At 50.7% G+C, this 21087-nt stretch overlaps 1 protein-coding gene across 2 annotated transcripts in view; it reads left to right on the forward strand.

Annotated features, from left to right (window-relative positions):
* The window catches only part of PAX2 (paired box 2), an 81061-nt gene that overhangs the window by 24009 nt on the left and 35965 nt on the right, over positions 1 to 21087 (forward strand). For both annotated transcript variants that reach the window (XM_073019275.1, XM_073019276.1), the window contains exons 3-5: positions 6767 to 6852; positions 8501 to 8620; positions 14535 to 14603. In XM_073019275.1, coding sequence (XP_072875376.1) covers positions 6767 to 6852; positions 8501 to 8620; positions 14535 to 14603 — 275 coding nt within the window. The remainder of the gene's footprint in view (positions 1 to 6766; positions 6853 to 8500; positions 8621 to 14534; positions 14604 to 21087) is intronic.

The following is a 21087-nucleotide window of genomic DNA, read 5'->3' on the forward strand; positions in this document are numbered from 1 at the left end:
TCCACCTGCCTCAGCCTCCCAAAGTGCTGGGATTACAGGCATGAGCCACCACGCCCAGCTGCAAATATCATTTTGTTCTCTAAGATGATCGAGTTTATAATGCCCAGGCTGCCTGAGGCCACTGGCAGAGGCCCCCATGACCACTTGTCTGACTTAGTGGGCAGTGGGGCCAGCTAATCTGGCACATTCTCTACCCTGGAGTGCCTTTGATTTACTGAATCAGGAAAGACTCTCCCCATACCAGGGATTAAATATTTTCTGCAAAGACTCTAAAGTGGGCAGTTTACTCCAGGACAATTTAAGCTGATTTATACATGTATATAACACATATATCCAGATACTTGACATCTTGTTCCTAAGAGCAGCCTGCCCCAAGCCTGGTCATGTCACTGGTTTGTTCAAGCTCTGCCAGGAAGTAATTCTAAAATTGGGAAGCAAGTCTGTTCTAGACAGCAGGACAGGATTTCATGGCGACAAACTTGGAGACCCAATGTACAGGGGTTGTCAGCAGTTGGGTCCAGCAGGTGTTATTACTCCCATTTTCTAGTGAGGAAAACTGAGGTTCAGGGAAACCCCTCACCCTTCATTTCTCAGAAGGGACTGAAAATAGAAGTTAAAATATGGGGCCTTTGGGTGTCTCTCTCCTGGAGGCAGTCTAATTTATCAGGTAAGGGATTAGTCCCTAGGATTAGTCTACCTGAATTCAAATCCCAGATTTGCTATTTATTAAATGGGTGACTTTGGGCAAGTTGTAATAAGCCTTGTGTGCAAAATGCATTGTTGTAAGGATTAAGTGAACTATTTATTTGAAGTACATAGAACATTGCCTAACATGTAGTAGATACTCTGTACACAGTTTTTTGTTTTTGTTTTTAAACTAGAGCCTCTCCTGAGGAAGCATTGCTCCTAGAAATCCTGCCCAGCCTAGTCCTGTAAATGCTGCCACCTTACTCCTCCCAAGGTGAGCTGTCTGAGGTCACCTCAATTCTAATAGGACCTCTTCTTGTCTCCACCTCAGGGAGTTTTTGCACACCATTTATTATCATATAATATAATGCAATATAATATCAGACATAACATAACATAATATGATGGGTAGGTTAACTTGGAAACCCTGAGGCGGACTGTGGATGGATGGATAGATGAATAGATACATTTGTACTAAGTATACATACATTATATCATTCTATTGATTTGTAAAAAGTTCCCGGTCTGCCTGGCTGTAATGAGATTTTTGAACTTTGCGTGGCGATCAATGAGAGGAATATTATTGGCCTGGAGAATTGATATACCTGCTCTCAGTGGCTTGTTCTGCTCCCAGGCTGCCCCGGCCCCCCAGGTGTACGATTCCAGCAGACACTTAACCTTTTTTACAGTGTCATCAGGCTAAAAGGAATCTAATAGTGACACAGGACTTGTGCTCAGCACTCTGCCACTATTGCTTTCCTGTCACAAATAATTTATAGCCTTCTATTTCCATCCCTGAGCCTGCACCCCAGCCCTGCCTCCTACTTTCCCCCAGCTCCCAGGAATCAATAAACTCACATAGCCACGTTGGGACTTCAGGGTGCAAGGAGACAGACAGACATACAAAGAGAGGGGAAGTGGAGAGAGGAGCAGAGAAAGAGAAGAGAGAGATAGAGAGTGAAACACAGAGAAAAGAATAGGGAAGGAGGAGGAAGAGAGAGAGCAGAACTAGAAGAGGAGTAGGAATGTCTGGTGCTCTCTTAAAAGGTGGAAGGCTTCTCTCTTTCTTCTTGAGTCTAATGCAGTGTTAATAGGAGTCTCATACAGGGCTTTCATTCTTACTCACAGAGCCTGAGATTGTGTTGATATCCAAGTTGGTGAGAGGTGGGGGTCTTCCAGGAATTTAACCAATGAGGGAGTGGCCTCCCCACCTGCCCTGTCATCCTTTGCTCTGAAGTCCTGCCACGACCCCCTGCCGTCCCTTGGGTACCCTGTGGATCCTTGCCAGTGACCCCAGTGGGGCTTGGTCCAGTCCCCAGTCTGTCTTCTTCAGAGTCTGACGCAACCTCCTTTTGGGTCAGATGTTGCCACCGCTGCTGCAGTTTCTCGTCTTCTCAATGCTCTTCCCAGGGTCTCAGTGGCACCTGCATTGACCAGTCTGGGGCATACTGGGTAGGGAGGTCTCCTGCCTGCATCTGGCTCAGCCCCTAAATTGAAAGCAGCTGGGCCTAGGGGTCACCTGTAGGAATAATAATACTGGTCATCATTGTTATTATAGGTAGCATTTATTGAACCAACCATCATACTAATCAATTTACATGGAGTGTCCTATTTAGTCCTCACTACAGTCCTATGAAGTGTATGGTAGTATTATCTTCTTTTACAGAGAAGGGAAAAAGAAACTGCCAGGGGTTTCACAGGCAACAAGTAACAAAGCCGGGATTCAGACTAAGGCAGGCTGAGCCCAGAACCCATACCCTTCTTCCTTTTGCTGCTTTCACTCCCTTGGAAGTGTGGGAGACTCTAAGTGCCTGGAAGTCCCCGTGCGGGGAAGTCCCCCTGGCCAAAGCCCTGGAGTTCCCCAGGAAAGGGCGAGCTCTCATCAGAAATGGTGGAGGAGAAAGAGTATCCTGTGAAGGAAAGAGAAGTGGGGAGCAGGCACCCTGGCAGGGCAGTCCCTCTGTGGATATGGAAAAATGACACCTCCCAGCTTCTGAGCAGAGCTGTGTCCTCCAGGGTCCTGGCTGCACCCTCCAGGGATCTATATCCAGAACTTGACCTTCCAGGCTAAACCTGCCCGGGGCCATGGAGGTTTGGTGTGTGTCTGGCTATCTTGTGAGGCCAAGTATGAAAAAGAATTGGAGAAGGAGGAGGAACATGGGGAAATGGTATCAGGCCATCATCATCAACAACTACTTTACTTCATTCATCCTTTAGCCCCGAGTGAAATTGCCATGAGTTGTTGGGTTGTGGTATGGGAGACAGGAGGACAATGGATGACCATCAGATTTCCACGATCCCAGTTCTTAAATTCTCTGAGATCAGCTCTAGGTACCAGCAAGTGCCCACTGCCTGGGGTCATGGATGGACACCAAGAGCATTAGTAACTCACAGCAGGCATCCTGCCCAGCTCCTCCTCCATGCACCACCAAGCCGCTGTCAGGGAGTAGTGATTTTCCATCACTTGCTGCCTCAGCTAAATTTGCACCAGTGCCCTAGGGGTCAGAGGCTCTGGGTAACAAAGACAGAAACTCCCCAAGCCCATCCAGTTATCTCTCTCAGCCAGCCCCACCCCTGGGGTTCCCTTAGTCAAGAGCCCATCAGCCCTCAAGCCAGAGCCACCCACAGGCCCAGTGAACTCACAGAAGCTTTTGCTGCAGTAAACTAGGAGCAGCTACTCTGAGCTGCTCAGCACCTTTCTAGACTTTTCTTGTAGGTGATTGTACACCACCTCTCAGCTACTATCCAATCTTTTCCATTGTGATCATACTCCAAACCTTCCTTCCAACTCTTGGGAGATGACCTTGCCTTCTGCTTTGTTGAGATAAAAACCGTAAAAGCTCCTTTCCAAAGCTTTGGTCACCTGAAAATATGCCATCTCTGGCTAACACTTCCCTGGAGTCTGCACTCCATTTTTCCTTGTTCTCTCTTGCTCTGTTAATCATCCACAGGCCCTAAGGCAATTTCAGTCTCTTCCTCTTCACTGGTTCTTCCTCCTCAGTCTACAAGCTTATCCAGGTCTTTCCTACCCAGGAAGTCCTTCCCTCCACTTAGCTACCCATTCCATCCTCCACCTTCCACACTTTCCTGTCCTTTCCTTTTCCAAAAACTTCTGAGGCAATACTCTCCGTTTACCGCCCTGCCTCGCTTTCCTCCCTATGCATTCTCTAACCTTGTTCTGTCTGGCTTCTGCTCCAGTTGCTTTGCTGAGACTCCTCAAAGCCATTAATGGCCACCAGAATCCCAAATCTGTGCCTCTTCTTGTTCCCAATTCCCTTCAGTCTCCATGTTGCTGTTGGCACTGCAGGTTGTGTTTTTCTTGAAACATTCTTCTCCATTGACTTAGGTGAAACTGACCTATCTTGGTCTGCCATTTCCTGTGCAACCAATTCTCTGACTCCTAGGCAAGGTCAGTTTCTTTTCCCAGTCCCTGGAAGTAAATGTCCTCCAGTATCCACTCCTTAGGCCTCTTGTCTTTTAAATACTCCTTTCCCTGGTCCCTGACAGTCTCCTAAATCCATACGTCTTTGCCTGCTGATGCAGGGGCGTTGCACCTGGATGCTCCTCTTTCATCTCAAATGCTGCACATCCAGGACCAACACTACCACTTCCCTCCAAAACCAGTCACCTCCCTACAGCCTTATTCCTGATCTGCTGATGTAAACTCCACCAAGCTTCCAGTTACACAAAACTGAGGTTGTAAAGCCTTGGTTGACTCCAGTTGGTTGCCAAACTCCAGCCATTCTGCCTTCCTCTTGTCTCGCAAATTCTTCCCTTTCTTTCCTGAGACCAGCTCCATATCGCCTCATGCCTCATGTATATGTATGTTGCTTTACTGGGATCTGTTTGTACAGATACCCCCTCGTTTAGAAATCACTCATGGTTTAAGACCCTCTAAACCTGGTTCCTACATGTTGGGGGCAGGATGACAAAGTAACAACAAGCATAGATTTTAGAGGCTGCGTTCTGAGTCTGCCCTAATTGGTACCGTGATTTTTTTTTTTTTGAGACGGAGTCTTACTCTGTCACCTAGGTTGGAGTGCAGTGGTGCAATCTCAGCTCACTGCAACTCCTGGGTTCAAGCAATTCTCCTGCCTCAGCCTCCTGAGTAGCTGGGATTACAGGCGCATACCACCACGCCTGGCTAATTTTTGTATTTTTAGTAGAGACGGGGTTTCCCAGTGTTGGTCAGGTTGGTCTCGAACTCCTGACCTCGTGATCTGCCTGCCTCGGCCTCCCAAAGTGCTGGGATTACAGGCATGAGCCACCGCACCCAGCCAGTAGTGTGATCTTGACTGAGCTACTTAAACTTGTCTCAGCTTTGGTTTTCAATTTGCAAAATGAGGATAATAGTCTCTACTTTGGAGGTGGTTGTGCGAATTAACAGTAATATATATAAGTCATATAAATTGTGTATAATATTGGCACATAGTAGATGTTCAGTAAGTGGAAAATGGTGATGGTTCTCATCACATCCAAGTGTTCACCCTTGTTTCCTCTTAGTCCTTTGCCTGCCTCCACTCTTTCTGGCTGACCGCTCTGGGCATTAACCCAGAAGGCAGCAGATTCGCATGGCTTCTGCTTCCACCAGCTTGTGATGCCCTCCCCTCTACTTCTTTGTTCATCTTAGGATCAAGTTATTTTTTACTGGGGAAAGAGACAGTGGAGATCCTGTAGTCCAACCCCTTCATTTACAGCTGAAGAAACTGAGGCCCAGAGAAGTTGAGAGATGAGACCAAGGCTATGTGGCTTCTTAAATGCAAAATCAGAAGCAGGACTCAGGGCCCCTGCCACGTAGCCCAGTGTCCTTTCCGCCATCCTCTGTGCCTCTGATTTCAGCCCTACTCGGCTTTGAAGATCTACATCAATTTCCCTGTCTTCAGCGACTTCTTCCCCAGTTCCCTCTCCTGCAAGGGGAATGGTTCCTCCGCTCCAACTTTCCAGCACTAACTACCTGATTCCCTCTGGTAACTTAGCTTTTTCAGGGGTTAAGTCTCCCCTCCCCACCTTCATATCCAGCACTATGAGCTGGCTTATCCCAACGCCTGCAAGTGTTCAGGAAAAGCTTTTAGAGCTGACTTGGTTCATGGTTTGTGACTCACCTGGCTGGTTGAGGTGAGCTTGGCTCACATGCCTCTCTGTGGGGAAAAGCAATGCTATCAGAAAAGTGGCTTCCAAAGGCCCCTCATTTGACCAGTGGGTTGGGGGAGCATTCCTCAGTCTTGACCCTGGGACTGGTCTTTGGCATCACTGAGCCCTGGGTTTTTCAGATCCCTGAAAAGCAGGCTCCTGGAATGTTTGATTTGGCCCCTTCTCCCCAAGATGTACAGGGAGGGCACCAGACCTTTCAATCAGGCTGGCGAAGAAGCCGCAATCCAAGTAAGAACCTCAGAAAAGGAGGCCAGCAAACCAGCCAGCCATATGGGAACAAGGCTCTGACTTGTTTGAGGGCAGTAAGTGGGCTCAAGAGGAGGTTGTTCAGGACCTGACATCTGGCAAGGGGATTGTGTGCTGTGTTGGAGTCCTGGGGACAAAAGGGTCACCTGTGACCCAGCCCCTCCCTGGCTACTTCTCATTCTTTCAGGATATGGGGAAATCTCATCCTCTCAACTCTGAAGGACTGTGATACAGCCCCAAGTAGGAAAGCCAGCTCCAAAATGATCTCAAAACCCAGGAGGTCCTGGTACCAGGAGGAGATGCGTGTGTGGTTGAGGAGAGAAAGATGGACAACAAGCCACCAGGGCAGTCCTCACCCTGCAGAAAGAGAAAGAATGCTGTGCTCACTGGGTCTGCTGCCCTGATCCTTGCTACCAAAAATCAAACAATAATGTGGGTGATGCACATAGCAGGACATAAGGCAGGCTGCATTCACCCAGAGCTACATTAGGTTGGATCTGCAGAGCCAACAGAAGGAAAACCCTGTGCCTTGCACCAGTCAGTGAGGGCAGGGACGCAGGGAGCAGATGGATGAGGAAATCGCTGAGGAACTTGGGAGAGAGCCCCTTTGCAGGGCTGGGCTGGAATTGGCTGGGATAGGAGTGGGCATATGATGTGTGATGCTGTTGTGACGCTGTTGCAGAATCATCCGGACCAAAGTTCAGCAACCTTTCCACCCAACGCCGGATGGGTCTGGGACAGGAGTGACCGCCCCTGGCCACACCATTGGTAAGAGGGCTCAGGGAAGGGGAGGAAGCCAGATCCCACCTAGAGAAAGGCAGGAAATGCAGCTCCACCCCTGGGAACTGCCTGCCCGGTTGAGGTTCAGGGCCCATCTTATTTGCCAACTCCTCTCGCCTGAACTCCTGTCCACATAGGGTCTCCCTGAGAGATACTGGTTTACTAGGATTGTTCTTTGCCTCCCACCTTTGTCACCTCCCTCTTCCCTGCTTTAGTCAGTCCCTATCCTCTCCCCTCCTCTCCTCTCTCTAAGTGTTTTCCTTCTAGCATTTCTTCTTCTTTTTCTTCTTCTCCTCCTCCTGCTTCCCTCTCCCTCCTTCTCTATCATATTTTATTTTTATCTGATTCTGTCTCCCTACCTGTGCCCTCTTTCTTTCATAACAACTTTATTATTCCATCTTTGTTTAACATTCCCTCTTGTTCTTAACATTGTCCTTCTGTCTTCTCCCTTTGCCTCCTCTTCTTTTCTCCCTCTGCCCTTCCCTCTCTTCTCTCTTAGGTGTAGCTCTGGCTCTGTTCTGTCTCCCTCCTTCCTCATGGCCTCTTTCCTCTTGGCCTTTCTCTCTTGATTGCTCAACCTCTGTCTCACCCACTCTGTATCTCTCTTCCTCTCTCCATCCTCCTCATTCTTTGAGCCATGCTTAGGGCCTCTCGAAGACGTGACCCAGGCCTACTAGAACACCTGCTAACACTCCTCCTCTGTCCCCAGCGCACATAGACTAGCTTCCCTCTGGCCCAAGGAGAAACTTGGTGCTACTGTAGCCATAGATGAGACCTGGAGTTTGAGGGGCTGGGATGTGGTTACATTTTTCCTGCTGCTCCTCTTGGCAGTTGTCCCCTTCTTTCTTGACCAGCAGGTAATAGAAATGGCTAGTTCCAGCCCTCCAGGAGTTGGCAGGAGCTGTTGTTTACTAGGCCAGTGTTACAGTGTGTGCTGGGAGGGAGGGTTGGGCCAGGTTGTACCTGAGTTGATCACCATGGAGTGAATGGGTTCACTAATCTGTGCCCTAAGGGGGAAATTAGGAGTTTCTCAAGTGATTTCAAGACCAAAAGCAGCTAAGAAAGAGAATTGCACACTCCTGGGGAACATCAGGACCAGTCTTGTGTCCCCTAGAGAATCAGAGACAGATCTTAGAAAGCCACAGACTTTAAATCAGGATTGGTAAAGACTCAGTCCAGGAGACTGAGAACAATGAGCTGGGTCTTCATTAGAAGGGTTTGCCCAACTCCAGGGACTGGATGAGCTGTGCAAGGGGGTATCCAAAGAGCTGTGCTCTCTAGAGGACCATGGAGGTGCTGCCTAGATGGAGACAGCTTTGGTGTTTCCTGGGCCTGTACTTCATCCATCTTTAGGATAGTGACTTTGAGAACCCCAGTGAAATCCACAGGTCTGCAGAGAAGGCCTGGGGTTGACTGGGCACCACTTACCTCAGGGCTGGACAGAAATGAATAATAGCCTGTACGTGGCAATGCAATCCCCTCTTAAATAGACCCCAGAGGAAGTAGAGGAACAAGAGGAATGTGGGCTCCTTATCCCTCCTTATGTCCTCTGCTTCTCTCTGCCCCCTAGCCTTGGGGCTTTGGCCTACGATCACAACTGCTATCCTGATGCCATTTCCTCCTTCCTTTCATCCAGTTCCCAGCACGGCCTCCCCTCCTGTTTCCAGCGCCTCCAATGACCCAGTGGGATCCTACTCCATCAATGGGATCCTGGGGATTCCTCGCTCCAATGGTGAGAAGAGGAAACGTGATGAAGGTAGGGAGGAGGGAAGAGGTGTGGCTTCCCCTTCGCATGCTTTGTCCTTGGACTCCAAGCTCCGGTTTCGGCCTGGCCTTGCAGCTGCTCTGCTGTAAGATCAATTTTAGTAGCAAAGCCCAGGTCCCCCCACTGCCCTGCTGGCTCCTGGAGAGAGGGAGGGTGGCTGCTGGTGAGGCCATCAGCTTCACCATCTGCTCAGCAGCCCAGGCTGCCTCACCTGCCACTAGGGCTCACCCTGTCGATCCCTGTGGGATGCCAGGAGGAGAAGTAGGAACCGTTTACCTTGGGAAGGTTTTGGAGTTGGGGGAACACCTGGTCTCTGACCTGAGGATGAAAGGCCAACCTACCTTGTCCTTACATGATCCCAATCTGTCCGGAGGTGAGGGAGTGATGTCATGTGCAGCCAACCCTGGTGTCCTTTCTCTTTAACACATGCACACCGCCCCTGGTTCAAACCTCACAGGGAGCTGAACATGGGACCCCTCTCTCCTCTTCTTCTCCATGAGTAGAGATGCCACTCCAAATCCCCTGGCCCTCTCCCTCACCTCCCTGGAATGCCTCAAGATGCAGCCAAGCCGTTAGGAAGGGTGTCAAAGGGAATGGGGAAGGAAGAGGAAGAGGAGAGAAGAAAAGACATAAGGGGGAGAGTGGTGGGGTGGGGATGAGCCTGGGACAAAGTGTTTTTCAAATGTCATGACATTGGGGGTCTCTTGGTTACCATCTGGTTCTCTTCTGATGCGTGAAGCTGGGGCACAGAGCTGGCAGACCTAGACCAACAGAGACACCAGTGTCCCCGGCCTGCTTTCTGCCCCCATTTTCTCATGGTTCCCTCTGAAGAAGTGGTAACCTCCTGGCCTTCAGAGGATTTTAAAGACATCTCCCAGGAAAGAGACAGAATCCTCAGACAATGAGCGTAAAGGGGTGACCATCTATCCCATTAGCCCAGGACAGTCCCAATTTATGCCTGTTGTCTCTGCATCTTGGCCAGTCAGCATCTCAGCGTCTCCCTTTTCTCTTAGAAATGTCCTGTTTGGACAATAAATTATCTGGTCATTCCACACATAGACAAACCCTCGGTAGGGGAAGCCTAATGGAGTGAGGAGCAGAGAAAAGGGACAACGCTGAGCTTGCCTGGGCCCACAGTCCAAGATCCCCCGGCCTAGGCTGAGGGAAGAGAGTGGGAGACGCCTGGCCCCCAGCGGAAGGGACAGCGTGGAGGGGAGGCCTAGGCCTGGCAAGACAGTGATGACCTGGCGCTGGCCTCCTTCCAGAAGCCCTAATGGCCTCGTTTCACAGGGAAACAGCTTGTCTGGCTCTATTTCTCCTTCTTCCAAAATATCCAAGCCGATTTGGCTGCCACGGCCTTTGCCATTCACTAAATTTCATTGTGGTTGTTTTGGCGGCAGCCCCTGATGGGCAGGGGGAGGTTGTGGGAAAGGCCCTAAGTCCCAATTCTCCCTGAGGCTCCCCATGCTCAGGCCTTGGCCAAGCTCCTTGGCACCCCGAGTTCTTTGGTAGAATCTGCCTCAAACCCTAAAGGTCTCTCCCTTAACCAGCAGCCCCTGTGTTTTTTAGGGGGTGAGAGGCCCAGCGGCCCATGGGAGGCCACAGATGCCCCTCTGTAATCTCCCTTTTCAGTCTGAGGCTGTGGCCAAGTATGCCAACCTTGTGGCCAAGTATGCCCTCTGCTGCATAGGCTCCTGTGGGGCAAGAAAGGCGGGGGGTATGGAGGCACTGGCATGAGGCTGTGGTCACCCAGGGCTGCACCTGGCTGGCCCAGAACAGGGTGCTCTCCTGAGCGGTTGATCGCCTTCATTGTTTCTAATCAGTTCAGTTCAGTGAACCTTTCCTGGACATCAGTTTCAAGAAAGGCTTGGTACTATAGGATCCCAAAGCAGAACAAGATATGATTCTTGTCCTTAAGGAGCTTACATTCTAGTGGGGCATGTTAAACATGTGAGCCCAAAGAGCAGATAGGCCCATCAGATACCCTGTTGCGATGGAGATCTAGATGGCGGGCCACAGGAACTGGGCTGGGGAGGGAGTACATGGCCAGGAAGGGCTGCTCTTTGAAGAGGGGCCTGAGGGATGAAGAGGAGAATGTTCAGAGACAATGGTAACCTGAAATTCTATCTGATAGACTGAGCCTTGTGACCAGAAGGCCCTTTGACCAGCCGCTGCAGGGCAGCTTTGGCAGGGATAGAAGGCACAAAGAGATGTGGTGGACAGTAAGGCTGAGGAGACAGGTTAGGGCTACAGGATAGCAGGCCAGGTCTAGACCATAGAAGGAGTTTGGGCCTTTTTTTTTTTTTTTTTTTTTTTCTGAAGGCAGGAGTAGTCTGAGCAGGAAGGGACAGGAGCAGGGCTGGGTTTGGGAAGCTCATGCTCCAGCAGTGTGACAGTAATGCACCAGGGCCATGTTGCAGGAAGCAGTGGAAGTATTCAAAGCAAGAGATTATGGGGCCCCCAAGTTTCCTCTGAAACATTTACCTGCTGGGCCTATCCAGGTGTCAAGAAATATCAGAGGCTGCAGTCTTTTTTTGAGAGACGGTTCTCCTCCTCTTACCAACTCCTCTTAACCAACCCCAGGCCAAATGGAGTTGTATTTTCCCTGGTGGAGGCCAGGCCTATGAGGGAGACCAGTTCTCCCTGACCTCCCCCTCCAATCCTGATCCACCAGCCCCCGGTGGGAAGGGAGAGGAGAGAGTAAAGGTAAAGCTGTGGCAGCCCCTCCTCCCGTTTCCCCCACTCTGGTTGCTTCTAAGCAGCCAGGCCCAGTTTGCATTAGGGAGCAGCTCAGATGATTAAGAATAGGGGAGATAATTATGTGTCAAGATGATGTAGCCCAACTCTGCAGTCAGGCCAAGGTAGCAAAGCAGCTGGCAGGCCAGTCACAGAAGGCAGCCTCAGGCATGGGCTGCAGACACCCAGGTGTGTCCTTCAGTGACTGGGCCAGGACTGCAGCAAAAGAGAACACTGATGGGGAACTGAGGGGTGTTGGGATGGGACTGAGGATGCACATCAAAGGGCTAGACCCTAGAGGGAATGGAGGGGCTCATCTCCCTCCAGGAGGACCCTTAAAGACCCTGCCAGACTGGCCCTCCTTTGGTCTCAAGCACTGTGGCATCTTCCTAGGAGTGTCTTACCCTGAGGGCAAGCTGTGAACCTCTTTGTCCTCCAGGAAGCTGCTCCTCTTTTGCTCTGGGTACAGTTCGGCCTATTCTTCAGCTCTAACAATGTCACGGTGATGGGCATTAGTGAGGACAATCACTGCAGTGCGTGCTGGCGTTATTGGAGACAATCTCAGCAGTAGTTATTGGTGCTCACAGTGATAATGCCCAGAACATTATTGGCATTGGCACTCAGAATATGGACAGTGTTATTAGTATCTGCAGCCATCATTTCCCTGGGGATATTAGGAAAGGACTGATCAGCTGTGACTCTGGGGAAAAACTGGCAGTGACTGTGAGCCTGTTTGAGACCCCTTCCCATGCCTTGGCCTTTGAGAGTATGGAAAACACCCCCTGACTTTCCTTTGAGAAATGTGCTGGTCAAGAGGTTTTGACCCTCATCCCAAGAGCCCAGGAGCTCCCAGAATGAGACAGGTAGACAGACCAGATGGATGAGGAAGTTATATTCTGAAGCACCCAGAAGACAGGCTGTCCATCAGTATGAGAAGGTAGAATCCCCGTTCATATCATGCAAAAATCCTCACTTCTTCTTAGCTGTAATTATGGGTAAGCATGTTAGTGCTGGATTCCCTGGGCCCTTCGAAGGAAAGCCAATTCCCTGAACACTGTGTGAGCTGGTTTATGTGGCTGGAGGAGAGAGATTCTTGTATTTCCCTATCTGCAATCAGGCTGAAAACTGGAAGTCCTTCACCTTCACCCAGTTGCTTTCAGCTGGGGCCCAAAACGTTGCTGTTCATTGGTGGTGGTGTTGAAGCACAGGGCAGTTACATAACTTGTCCAAGAATCCAAATGAAGTCATATGGTAAGAGTCTGCTGGTCTGTGTGAGGGAGGTGTGTTGGGATCATCCTTTGAGGTGTGAGACTGCAGGGGGTCATGATACTGCATTCCATTAATTAGGTGTACAATGAATTGTGCCGTTGAGTGGTGCCAAGCTGATGCAGTTGTGCGTTTGCAGGCAGGGCAGGCTGCATGGCTGCAAATGGCCGAGTCCTGTCACTGCCTTTAATAGCTCCCTTCTGCTTTGGATGAAGCTATAACTGGAAGAAGCAGTTTATTTCCTTAGTTAGTTACCATCCTAGAGGTCCCCAAGAGTGTTGCTCAGGTTAGACTTGGAGCAAATGAAGGGATTAAGCCATGGAAATGAGAAGACCTGCCCTTGTCTGGGAGCCTGGCTTGAGGCAACAGAAGGCTGCAGAAACTCCCACCAGGAAGGAAGGCACAGGGTAGGAGTGAGCATGCCATCCCTAGAGCAGGGCATGGATGGGCAGTGGGGCTCAGTGGGAACGAATGTGGCCTCTGGAGTGAGCATAGTGGGGTCTGAATCCTGTTGCCTCTCACTAGTTGGGTAAGTCACCTAACCTTCATCAGCTCAATCTTCTCCTCTGTAAAATGGAGATGGTAATGGCACTTCCTTCTAGGGGACTGTGGAGAGGATTCCATGAGGTCATGAATTTAGTGTTGAGCTGACTTCATCTTGGAAGATGCATCCTTGTGTACCTGGGAAAGAAAGCCTAATTGGCAGGTTTATGTTTCATGAGGAAATGAAGTTGTGTTAGAAAGAAATTTATCTGGGCACAGGTGCCCTAACCTTAATGCAGCTCCTTGTAACTAGGGCAGTCTTTAGTGGAGGCTGGGATTAGCTAACCTGGATGGGACCAGTGCAGTGGAGGAAAGGCGTCGTCCTCACACCTGGGATTGGGAGAACCTTTGTCCATTTGATCTGTTCATTTACTCTGTGGTTACCCACTTGGGCCACATGTCATCTTTCCGCCTCCACAGGCATTTTAGATGTGTATAAATAAATAAATATAAGATCCCCTTCTTTTTCTTTTTTTTTTTTTTTTTTTTTTTTTTGAGACGGAGTCTTGCTCTGTCGCCCAGGCTGGAGTGCAGTGGCCAGATCTCAGCTCACTGCAAGCTCCACCTCCCAGGTTTATGCTATTCTCCTGCCTCAGCCTCCCGAGTAGCTGGGACTACAGGCACCCGCCACCTTGCCCGGCTAGCTTTTTGTATTTTTTAGTAGAGATGGGGTTTCACCGTGTTAGCCAGGATGGTCTCAATCTCCTGACCTCGTGATCCACCCGTCTCGGCCTCCCAAAGTGCTGGGATTACAGGCTTGAGCCACCGCGCCCGGCGATCCCCTTCTTTTTCTAACATGTGGGCATCTCTCCCTCTATTCATCTGTGTACATTTCTGCTCCCACATGCAAGTTTATTTATTTACCTTGGAAAATGTATGTTTGTTTTGTAAATCCAAATGTAATTTTTTACACAGTTTATGCCGGTGTGAGTGTGCCTGTGTTCTACCGCTCTGAGATCTTTGGGCGTAAGGGGATGGGAATGTCATGCACTGGGAAGGTATGCAGTTACCTGGGTAGTGTGAATGCTTGAAGAGAGTGCCAGGTGTGACCGTGTGATCAGGGAGAGCTCTAAGCCAGGCCTGAGTGTGTTGGGCGTCCATGGTCCTGGGCACAGGCATCACCCTACCTTCTGCTGATAAATGGAGGTGCTGTCCTGAGCCTGCCTCCAGGGGCGGCCTAGGGCCCAAGGCTAGGGAGACTGAGGCCCTTACAGCCAGGCTGTGTGGGAATTGCAGCTCAGAACCCTTGTAACCCTTAGAAGGGGAATCTGGTCTCCCAATCTTGGGGTCCTGCCCCCAATCTTCTGCCTGCCTGTCTTTTGGGATCTCTCAGTGTTTGTCTGTCTCTTATTTGCTCTAGTCGAGGTATACACTGATCCTGCCCACATTAGAGGAGGTGGAGGTTTGCATCTGGTCTGGACTTTAAGAGGTATGAGGGCCAGAGGGAACATGGTGTGGGGGTCAAGGGAAATAGCTTGGGGGTGGCGGTTAGAGAACATTCAGTGAGTGGGTTCCTGAGGGCCAGAATGTGGAAAAGGAGGAGTTGGCTCAGGCTTCCACTGGGAGACCAGGAGGCTAATAGAGTCTCAGGGCCTGGATTACTTCTGCCATGGGCCACTGATGGGGTTTGGGGGCTGAGGCCCCGGTGGCCTGGAGGGTCAGGCACTCAGTGGATGGGGGGCACTTTTTCCAGCCCTTGGAAAAACAAAGAGCAGATCGGGTAGTAAAACAAAAGCAAAGGAGACCTGGAAGCACCTGACAGCCCTAATTCATCACGGCCCAAGTTTTTTCCTGTGTTCCCATTATATTTGTTTGTAAAAGTGGAAATCAATTTTGAAGGTAATTTTCTGGAAAGAATGGAAGGGAGGTGGGAGGGCCGGATAAGGCAGAGATGGTAAAAGGAAAAATTTAGGCCAGGCACAGCCCAGGGGCAGCTCTTGGCAAGGTGAAAGAAAATTGCATATTCAATCTCCATCCATGAATCTCCCTCACTGCTGCCCGCCTCCTGCTTGAAAACAATGAAGGCTTTTTCCCAACGCTGGGCAGGGCCTCGGTATCAGCCTCACTTTAACTTCAGGGTCATTAATTCCCTGATTATTGAAGGAGAAGAGAGGGTTGCAGCGTTGTCAATTCCAAATGCACCCCCCCCATGTGATCGGGCGCTGGCTGGGGTGGGGTGGGGGGCACCCAGGGCAAAGTGAGGTGTTGTTTGAGAAGGGCGTAGGGAGAGAGGAAATGGGGGAGCCATTGGACTATGGGGGAAGGAAGCCAGGAGGGTGGAAGAAGGCAGTCATTACTGCATACCTCTGTTGTGTTGTTATTGCAAATTAAAAGTAGCATGTTCCACTCCACAGCTATCTTTGGGGAGGGAGGGGCACTGAGGGAGGTGGGGGATCTTATCATTGCTTCTTCAGCAGACCAGCCGTGGTGTCACCGTGTGAGGTGACATTTGAATTTACAATTCCGCTGAGAAAAGCCATTAATTCACAAATTAACATTTCTCCCTCTCCCTCTCTCTTTAACACTCTCTCCCTCTCTCACATGGATGTGCAAGCAATTGAAAAGACAAAGGAAATAGCCTTAAGGAAGAGACTTTACTGCTAGTCTGTCTGTGCTGAGATTGCTCCCCCTGCTTCCAGATAGATAAACCAATTACCTGAGCAGCTCTGCTCCTGGCCGCCCGCGATCGCCTCCTTTTGTAGACTGCCTCCATGGCTGGATTATACTCGGTGTATCTCATTAATGTAAACCAGGCGTGCCCTGGTCACCAAGCTCTCTTCCCCACTCTCCCTCTGGAGGGGCAGCGGGAGGAGGGCTGGGGTCAGAAAAGGCAGGCAAGGAGGACCCCAAGGAAGACCAGAGGCTGCCACTGTCCGGCTTCCCAGGCCCTGGGCACTCGGGTGCAGCCTGCTGTGTTGACCGAGGCTGATGGGGGAAGTCGGTGGGTGAGCGCTCCTTGGTAGGCTTGCTGTGAACTGTGAGGACTGGGTATGGCTGGGGGCAGAGGCAGGAGCCAGAGCCTGACTCTCTCAGTGGCATTTTGGTCCAGATGCAGGGGGCTGGCAGAACTAGAGAGGGATCTGAGTGCTCCCTGTGTAGGAAGAGTTTGGGGAAGTTTTGCTGAGTACACACTTATTTTAGTGGGATGAGATTCAGCCTGAAGGAGCTTGGAGAGAGGCTGAGGAGAGCCCAGAAGATGTGGCGAGGTTGCACCATATTGAGTAAAGAAAAACCCAGCACTTAGGCACAGTTATGTCTGTTTACCACCTAATTCTTGCGCGCACACACACACCGACACACATACACGCACACAGACACACACACATGCACACCCAGTCATCCGACTCTTTTCCTAGAGAAGACAAGGGAGAAGGAGTGTGCTCCCAGGTTTCTAAAGTGAGCTTACATCCTGGGTAGGGAATTGCAGGGCCTCTCTGCTGTTGCTCTCCTCCCAGACCCTAGTTCAGCACTGTAAGAAGACATCTTTGTTGGCAGAGGGCAGCTGAGCAGAGTTTGTGCTTCTCTCTCTCTCTTTTTTTTTTTTTGAGATGAAGTTTCGCTCTTGTTGCCCAGGCTGGAGTGCAATGGCACGACCTCAGATTACTGCAACCTCTGCCTCCCAGTTCAAATGATTCTCCTGTCTCAGTCTCCTGAGTAGCTGAAGTTACAGGCGCCGGCCACCATACCCGGCTAATTTTTGTATTCTTAGTAGAGACAGGGTTTCACCATGTTGGCCAGGGTGGTCTTGAACTTCTGACCTCAGGTGATCCACCCACCTCAGCCTCCCAAAGTGCTGGGATTACAGGTGTGAGCGACCGCGCCCAGCCTGAGTTTGTGCTTCTCTAAGGAGAGGTACTCTGTGGATTATTGGTGGGGTTTCATGATTTCACACCTTGTACTATCTAGCACATCACAGACTCTCCCCTCCCTAGAAGATAGGCCTATGACAGTCCAGAAACCAAATCTATATGATGGCAACTGCCTGTCTAGAGAAGTGCCTGACTTTAACTGCATTGGCTCAACCTATGTTCATTTTCCAACTCAAACTCAAAACCTGCCTAATGTTCACTCAGTCCAAGAAAGAGCTGAGGTTCAAAGGTCAGCACTCACCAAAACACAGGGAAAAAACTCATTTATGAACACACATTCATTGCTACGATTATATCTTCCTAGTAACCAAGGAAATTAAACTGCTCATACCTGAGGGGGCAGGTTTTCTGTCTTAGTTGGATCACATATTATAACCAAACTCTGGGTAGAGTTGGCAGTGAGCCTGTTGAATATTGACCATGTCATTATCCAGAGGTAGGTGTAGGTTCTGTCGATGTTTTAGAAGGACCTTTATCTTGAGCCCTGTGCATAGGTGATTTGTATGTTTTTGTGGGGAAGTGCAGGGGTTTTGCCCTGGCTGTGTGGATCGACATAGGTGTATGCATCTGCATATAAGTCCTTGCCTTTATATCAGAGCCAGCAGCCAAATCACCAGCTACCTTTGCTTCCCAACTAGTTAATGCTGTTATGTGGATGAAGAGTTCCATCTGGTTGTTTGGGGAAGTATTTTGAGATTTAGCACAAAAGAGTATATATTTGTTCACAGAGTGCCAGAAATTCAGAATAGAGAGGTCAGTTCCACCCTACCAGGGAGAATGTACAGAATTGCCCTGGAGGGGGCTGTATGTGTCCATCCACCACTGGAAATTGGGGTGGGTGGGTGCAGGTATACCACTGTCTCAGCAAAGGCTGTCAGGTACTCCTGCCCAGCTCCACGTTTGCACCCTCGTGGATGAGCACCCATCTTGTCAGAATACATCTTCAACTTCCTAGTCTTTCACTTGGCAACTACCTTCCAGCCCTGCAGACAGGCATTGTTCTCCTTGCCCACCCCGCAAGGGCACCAAGCAGGAAATCCACTGCCTCAGCTCTGCCCTTCTTCCCCAAGCACAAGCTATGGAAGCAGGAAGGAGGAGATGGGCGCCAAGGCTATCCCCAGGCCGTGCTGCTCCTGAGTTCGCCTCCCTGCGTTCCTCTTCCTCTGCAGACAAGCAGGCAGCCGAGAAGGGCAGGCAGCTGGAAAAAGGGTTGGAGAGGACGTAGGCCGGGGAGACCCCAGATCCCTGCCTGCCAGCAGAATGGTCCTGGCAGCCTCCTTGACCATTGCTGCCCCCGACCCCCGGAGCCCAGAGAAGGACCCCTCCTGCTCTGCCTTCCTCAGAGCCATGGTGGCCTTAGGGCTCTTTAGGACCCTCTCCATTTTGCCCCATTGGGGTGGAAAGGCATAGAGGGCTGGGGGAGGGCTGGGCCTGGCTCAGGAGCTGTGAGACAGATCACGAGCCTCAGAGCCGAGTTGCAGTGGAGCCAGTAATTCAAACCATCCTGACCCTTCAGTGAACCCGAACCTGCTGACCTTGACAGCACTAGACAAGAGAGGCCTCACAAACCTCAACCTGCACAGAGGCCTGGCCTTCCCTCCCTCCCATTCTTGGAGCCCTGTGGCCCATCCTCCAGGTGGCTCCTAATTTGGCTGCCCCCATGAAATGTCAGCATCCCCTCCCTCCCTGAGGCTCGGCCTGCCTGCTTCAAAGCACCCTTTGTGCTCATCACTACTGGAGACAAGTGTGTGGGCATCTCCTGGGGGCCTTTCCAGGACTGGGGCTGGGGCTTTATCCTGCAGCCAGAGCTTTTACACCTCGCCCTTCTCCTTCTGCCCCAGGCTTCACCTTTTTCAGGAGAACTGGCTGGCGTGTGTGTGCATGTGTACGTGTGTACTTGTGTATGTGTGTGCATGTGTGTAAGGTTGGGGTACACACAGGGGCAGGGGTAGAATGTGATCCAGACAGCAGACAAGGGGAGGGAAGAGAAGTCAGAGGAGAACAGCTCCAGGAACCTGCATTAAAGTAAATGCAGTTTATGAAGTTTATGCTTTCCTCCTAGGGAGAGCTGGATTCCATCCAGCAGCCTCCCGGAGCCTGCCAAACAGCTCCTGAAGCAGAAAGTGCGAGCAGGAGAGCAAGTAAGCCAGTGACAGAGGGGGAGATGCACAGACACACTCACACACACTCGCTGACTCACACATATCTCCCTCGGCCCAGGCAGCCTGGGAAGCCTGGGATGGAGGGATGCAGACAGTAGATTTGGTAGGGGTGACTCCAGGAGCCTTTCTTTCCTCCTCTCTTCCCTCCTCACCTGCCATCTCCATCTCTTTAGGCAGAGTGCCCAGCATGGGCACTTGGGCAGTGTGGGCACCTGGGTGGACTGGTGGTGTGGGGAGCTGAGGGCACTGTGGGCCACCTGGGGCAGCCAGCTTGCAGGAGCCGCCTGGGTGAGGGACAGTGTGGGTAGTCTTGGGCAGTGGGTATGTAGCCTAGGCAGCAAAAGGGACCAGAATGCTATACAAAGGAACCTCTAGGGACTTGCTTTTTCTTCTGATGCTGGGGATCCATTTTTCTCTGGCATTTTGGTCTGAACTATGTGGGTGCCTTACAGCTACTGAAAATAGCTATTGGAGTCTTTTAAGGAGAAATAGAGACCTTATTTGTTTCCTGGTAATTCAAAGGAAATAAGTGGTTGACAATGTTAAAGTATGAAAGCTCACAGAGGGGCTTAAAAGCAAGTTGGAGTGTTGGAGTATCTGTTCTTCTGGACTCTTCCTCATGTTCATGCATGTGTGCACTAATAATGTGTAAGTGGGCCAGGACCCTTGACTTTAGATGAAAAGGGAGTATGGGGGAGAAAATGCCTGGAGAGGAAGTCCGCAACATAGGCCTTTGCTCTGGCCTGTGGGCTTGGCACCATCATGTTGCTTGCCCCTGTGGCTTCCACGACATACCTCAGCTGGGGTCAGACAGTGAAAAGTCTATCTCCCTTTTCTTTCTGGGAACTCCATGTCTCTATACAAGTTCTGCCAGGAACTGAGACAGAGGAGGATGACAGAGGTAGGACCATCCAGAAGCAGAGGATGGGGAGAAGAAGAGGGCAGAAGGATAGCAAAGGATGCTCAGAAATTGCTGACTGTGGAGGACGCCTTGGGAAGCCAGGAGGTGCTAGGCACAGGAAGCAGACACTGGCCAAGGATGGCATTGGTCCTTTCTCCCCCCTGCTCTCTCCCTTCCCCTCCCTCCCCTCTTCCCTCCACACATCTTTATTGGTTCTGGTAATAGCGTTGATTTGCATGTCAGGCAAAGCCTTGCTACACACACAAAAAGAAAACCCTAGCCGTGGCGGTGTGGCAGTGTCAGCTCTCGCTGTTGTTCGACAGTGTAAAATTAAATTAATAAAGCCCCCAACACAGGAAAACATAACAGGAAATTAATGGCCTTTACTGTCGCTCTGATGCAGTCATTTGCAACCCTGCTTTCCGCACCAAAGACTTCATAAATGCAAGCAGTTTCTCTAAACAAGCATACTTAGGGCGGCCTGGTATGTAATTTTTCGCCTTGCTTGTGTCCTTTGAGCTAACAAAGCCCCCTTTCCTCTTGGCTCCAGAGATTTCTAACTGGTTCTGGCCCCTGCTGGAGCCAAATGGGGACAGCACTAGGCAGAGGGCCCCACCCCCTCCCTGAGAGCCCAGAGAAGGCTGAGGAAGGGCTAGGGTCCCAGGAGCTAGACACTCAGTGAGTCCTCCTTCCCCCCCAGCCCCTGCAGCAGGCCAGCAGGACTGCACACCAGTGCTCCCAGGTGGGAAAGTTGATCTCCTTGGGGAATTCCCTAAATCCACTGGAGGTTCTCCCCTCTCCTTCCTCCCCTGGGTCTGTCCTCCCTCTCCCACAACCTGTGTGTTCCCTTCTTGGGGCCTCTGGCCTTCATCTCCTTCCTCCTTGTCGGTACCCACTCTCCCCCGTTCCACTTCTTCATACATGGGTCGCCCACATCCAGGCTGGCTGTGACTTGGCAGTGGGTGCCACGCTTTTCTTCTC

This window comes from Chlorocebus sabaeus, chromosome 9 (genome assembly GCF_047675955.1).
Source record: "Chlorocebus sabaeus isolate Y175 chromosome 9, mChlSab1.0.hap1, whole genome shotgun sequence".
Classification (NCBI taxonomy): domain Eukaryota; kingdom Metazoa; phylum Chordata; class Mammalia; order Primates; family Cercopithecidae; genus Chlorocebus; species Chlorocebus sabaeus.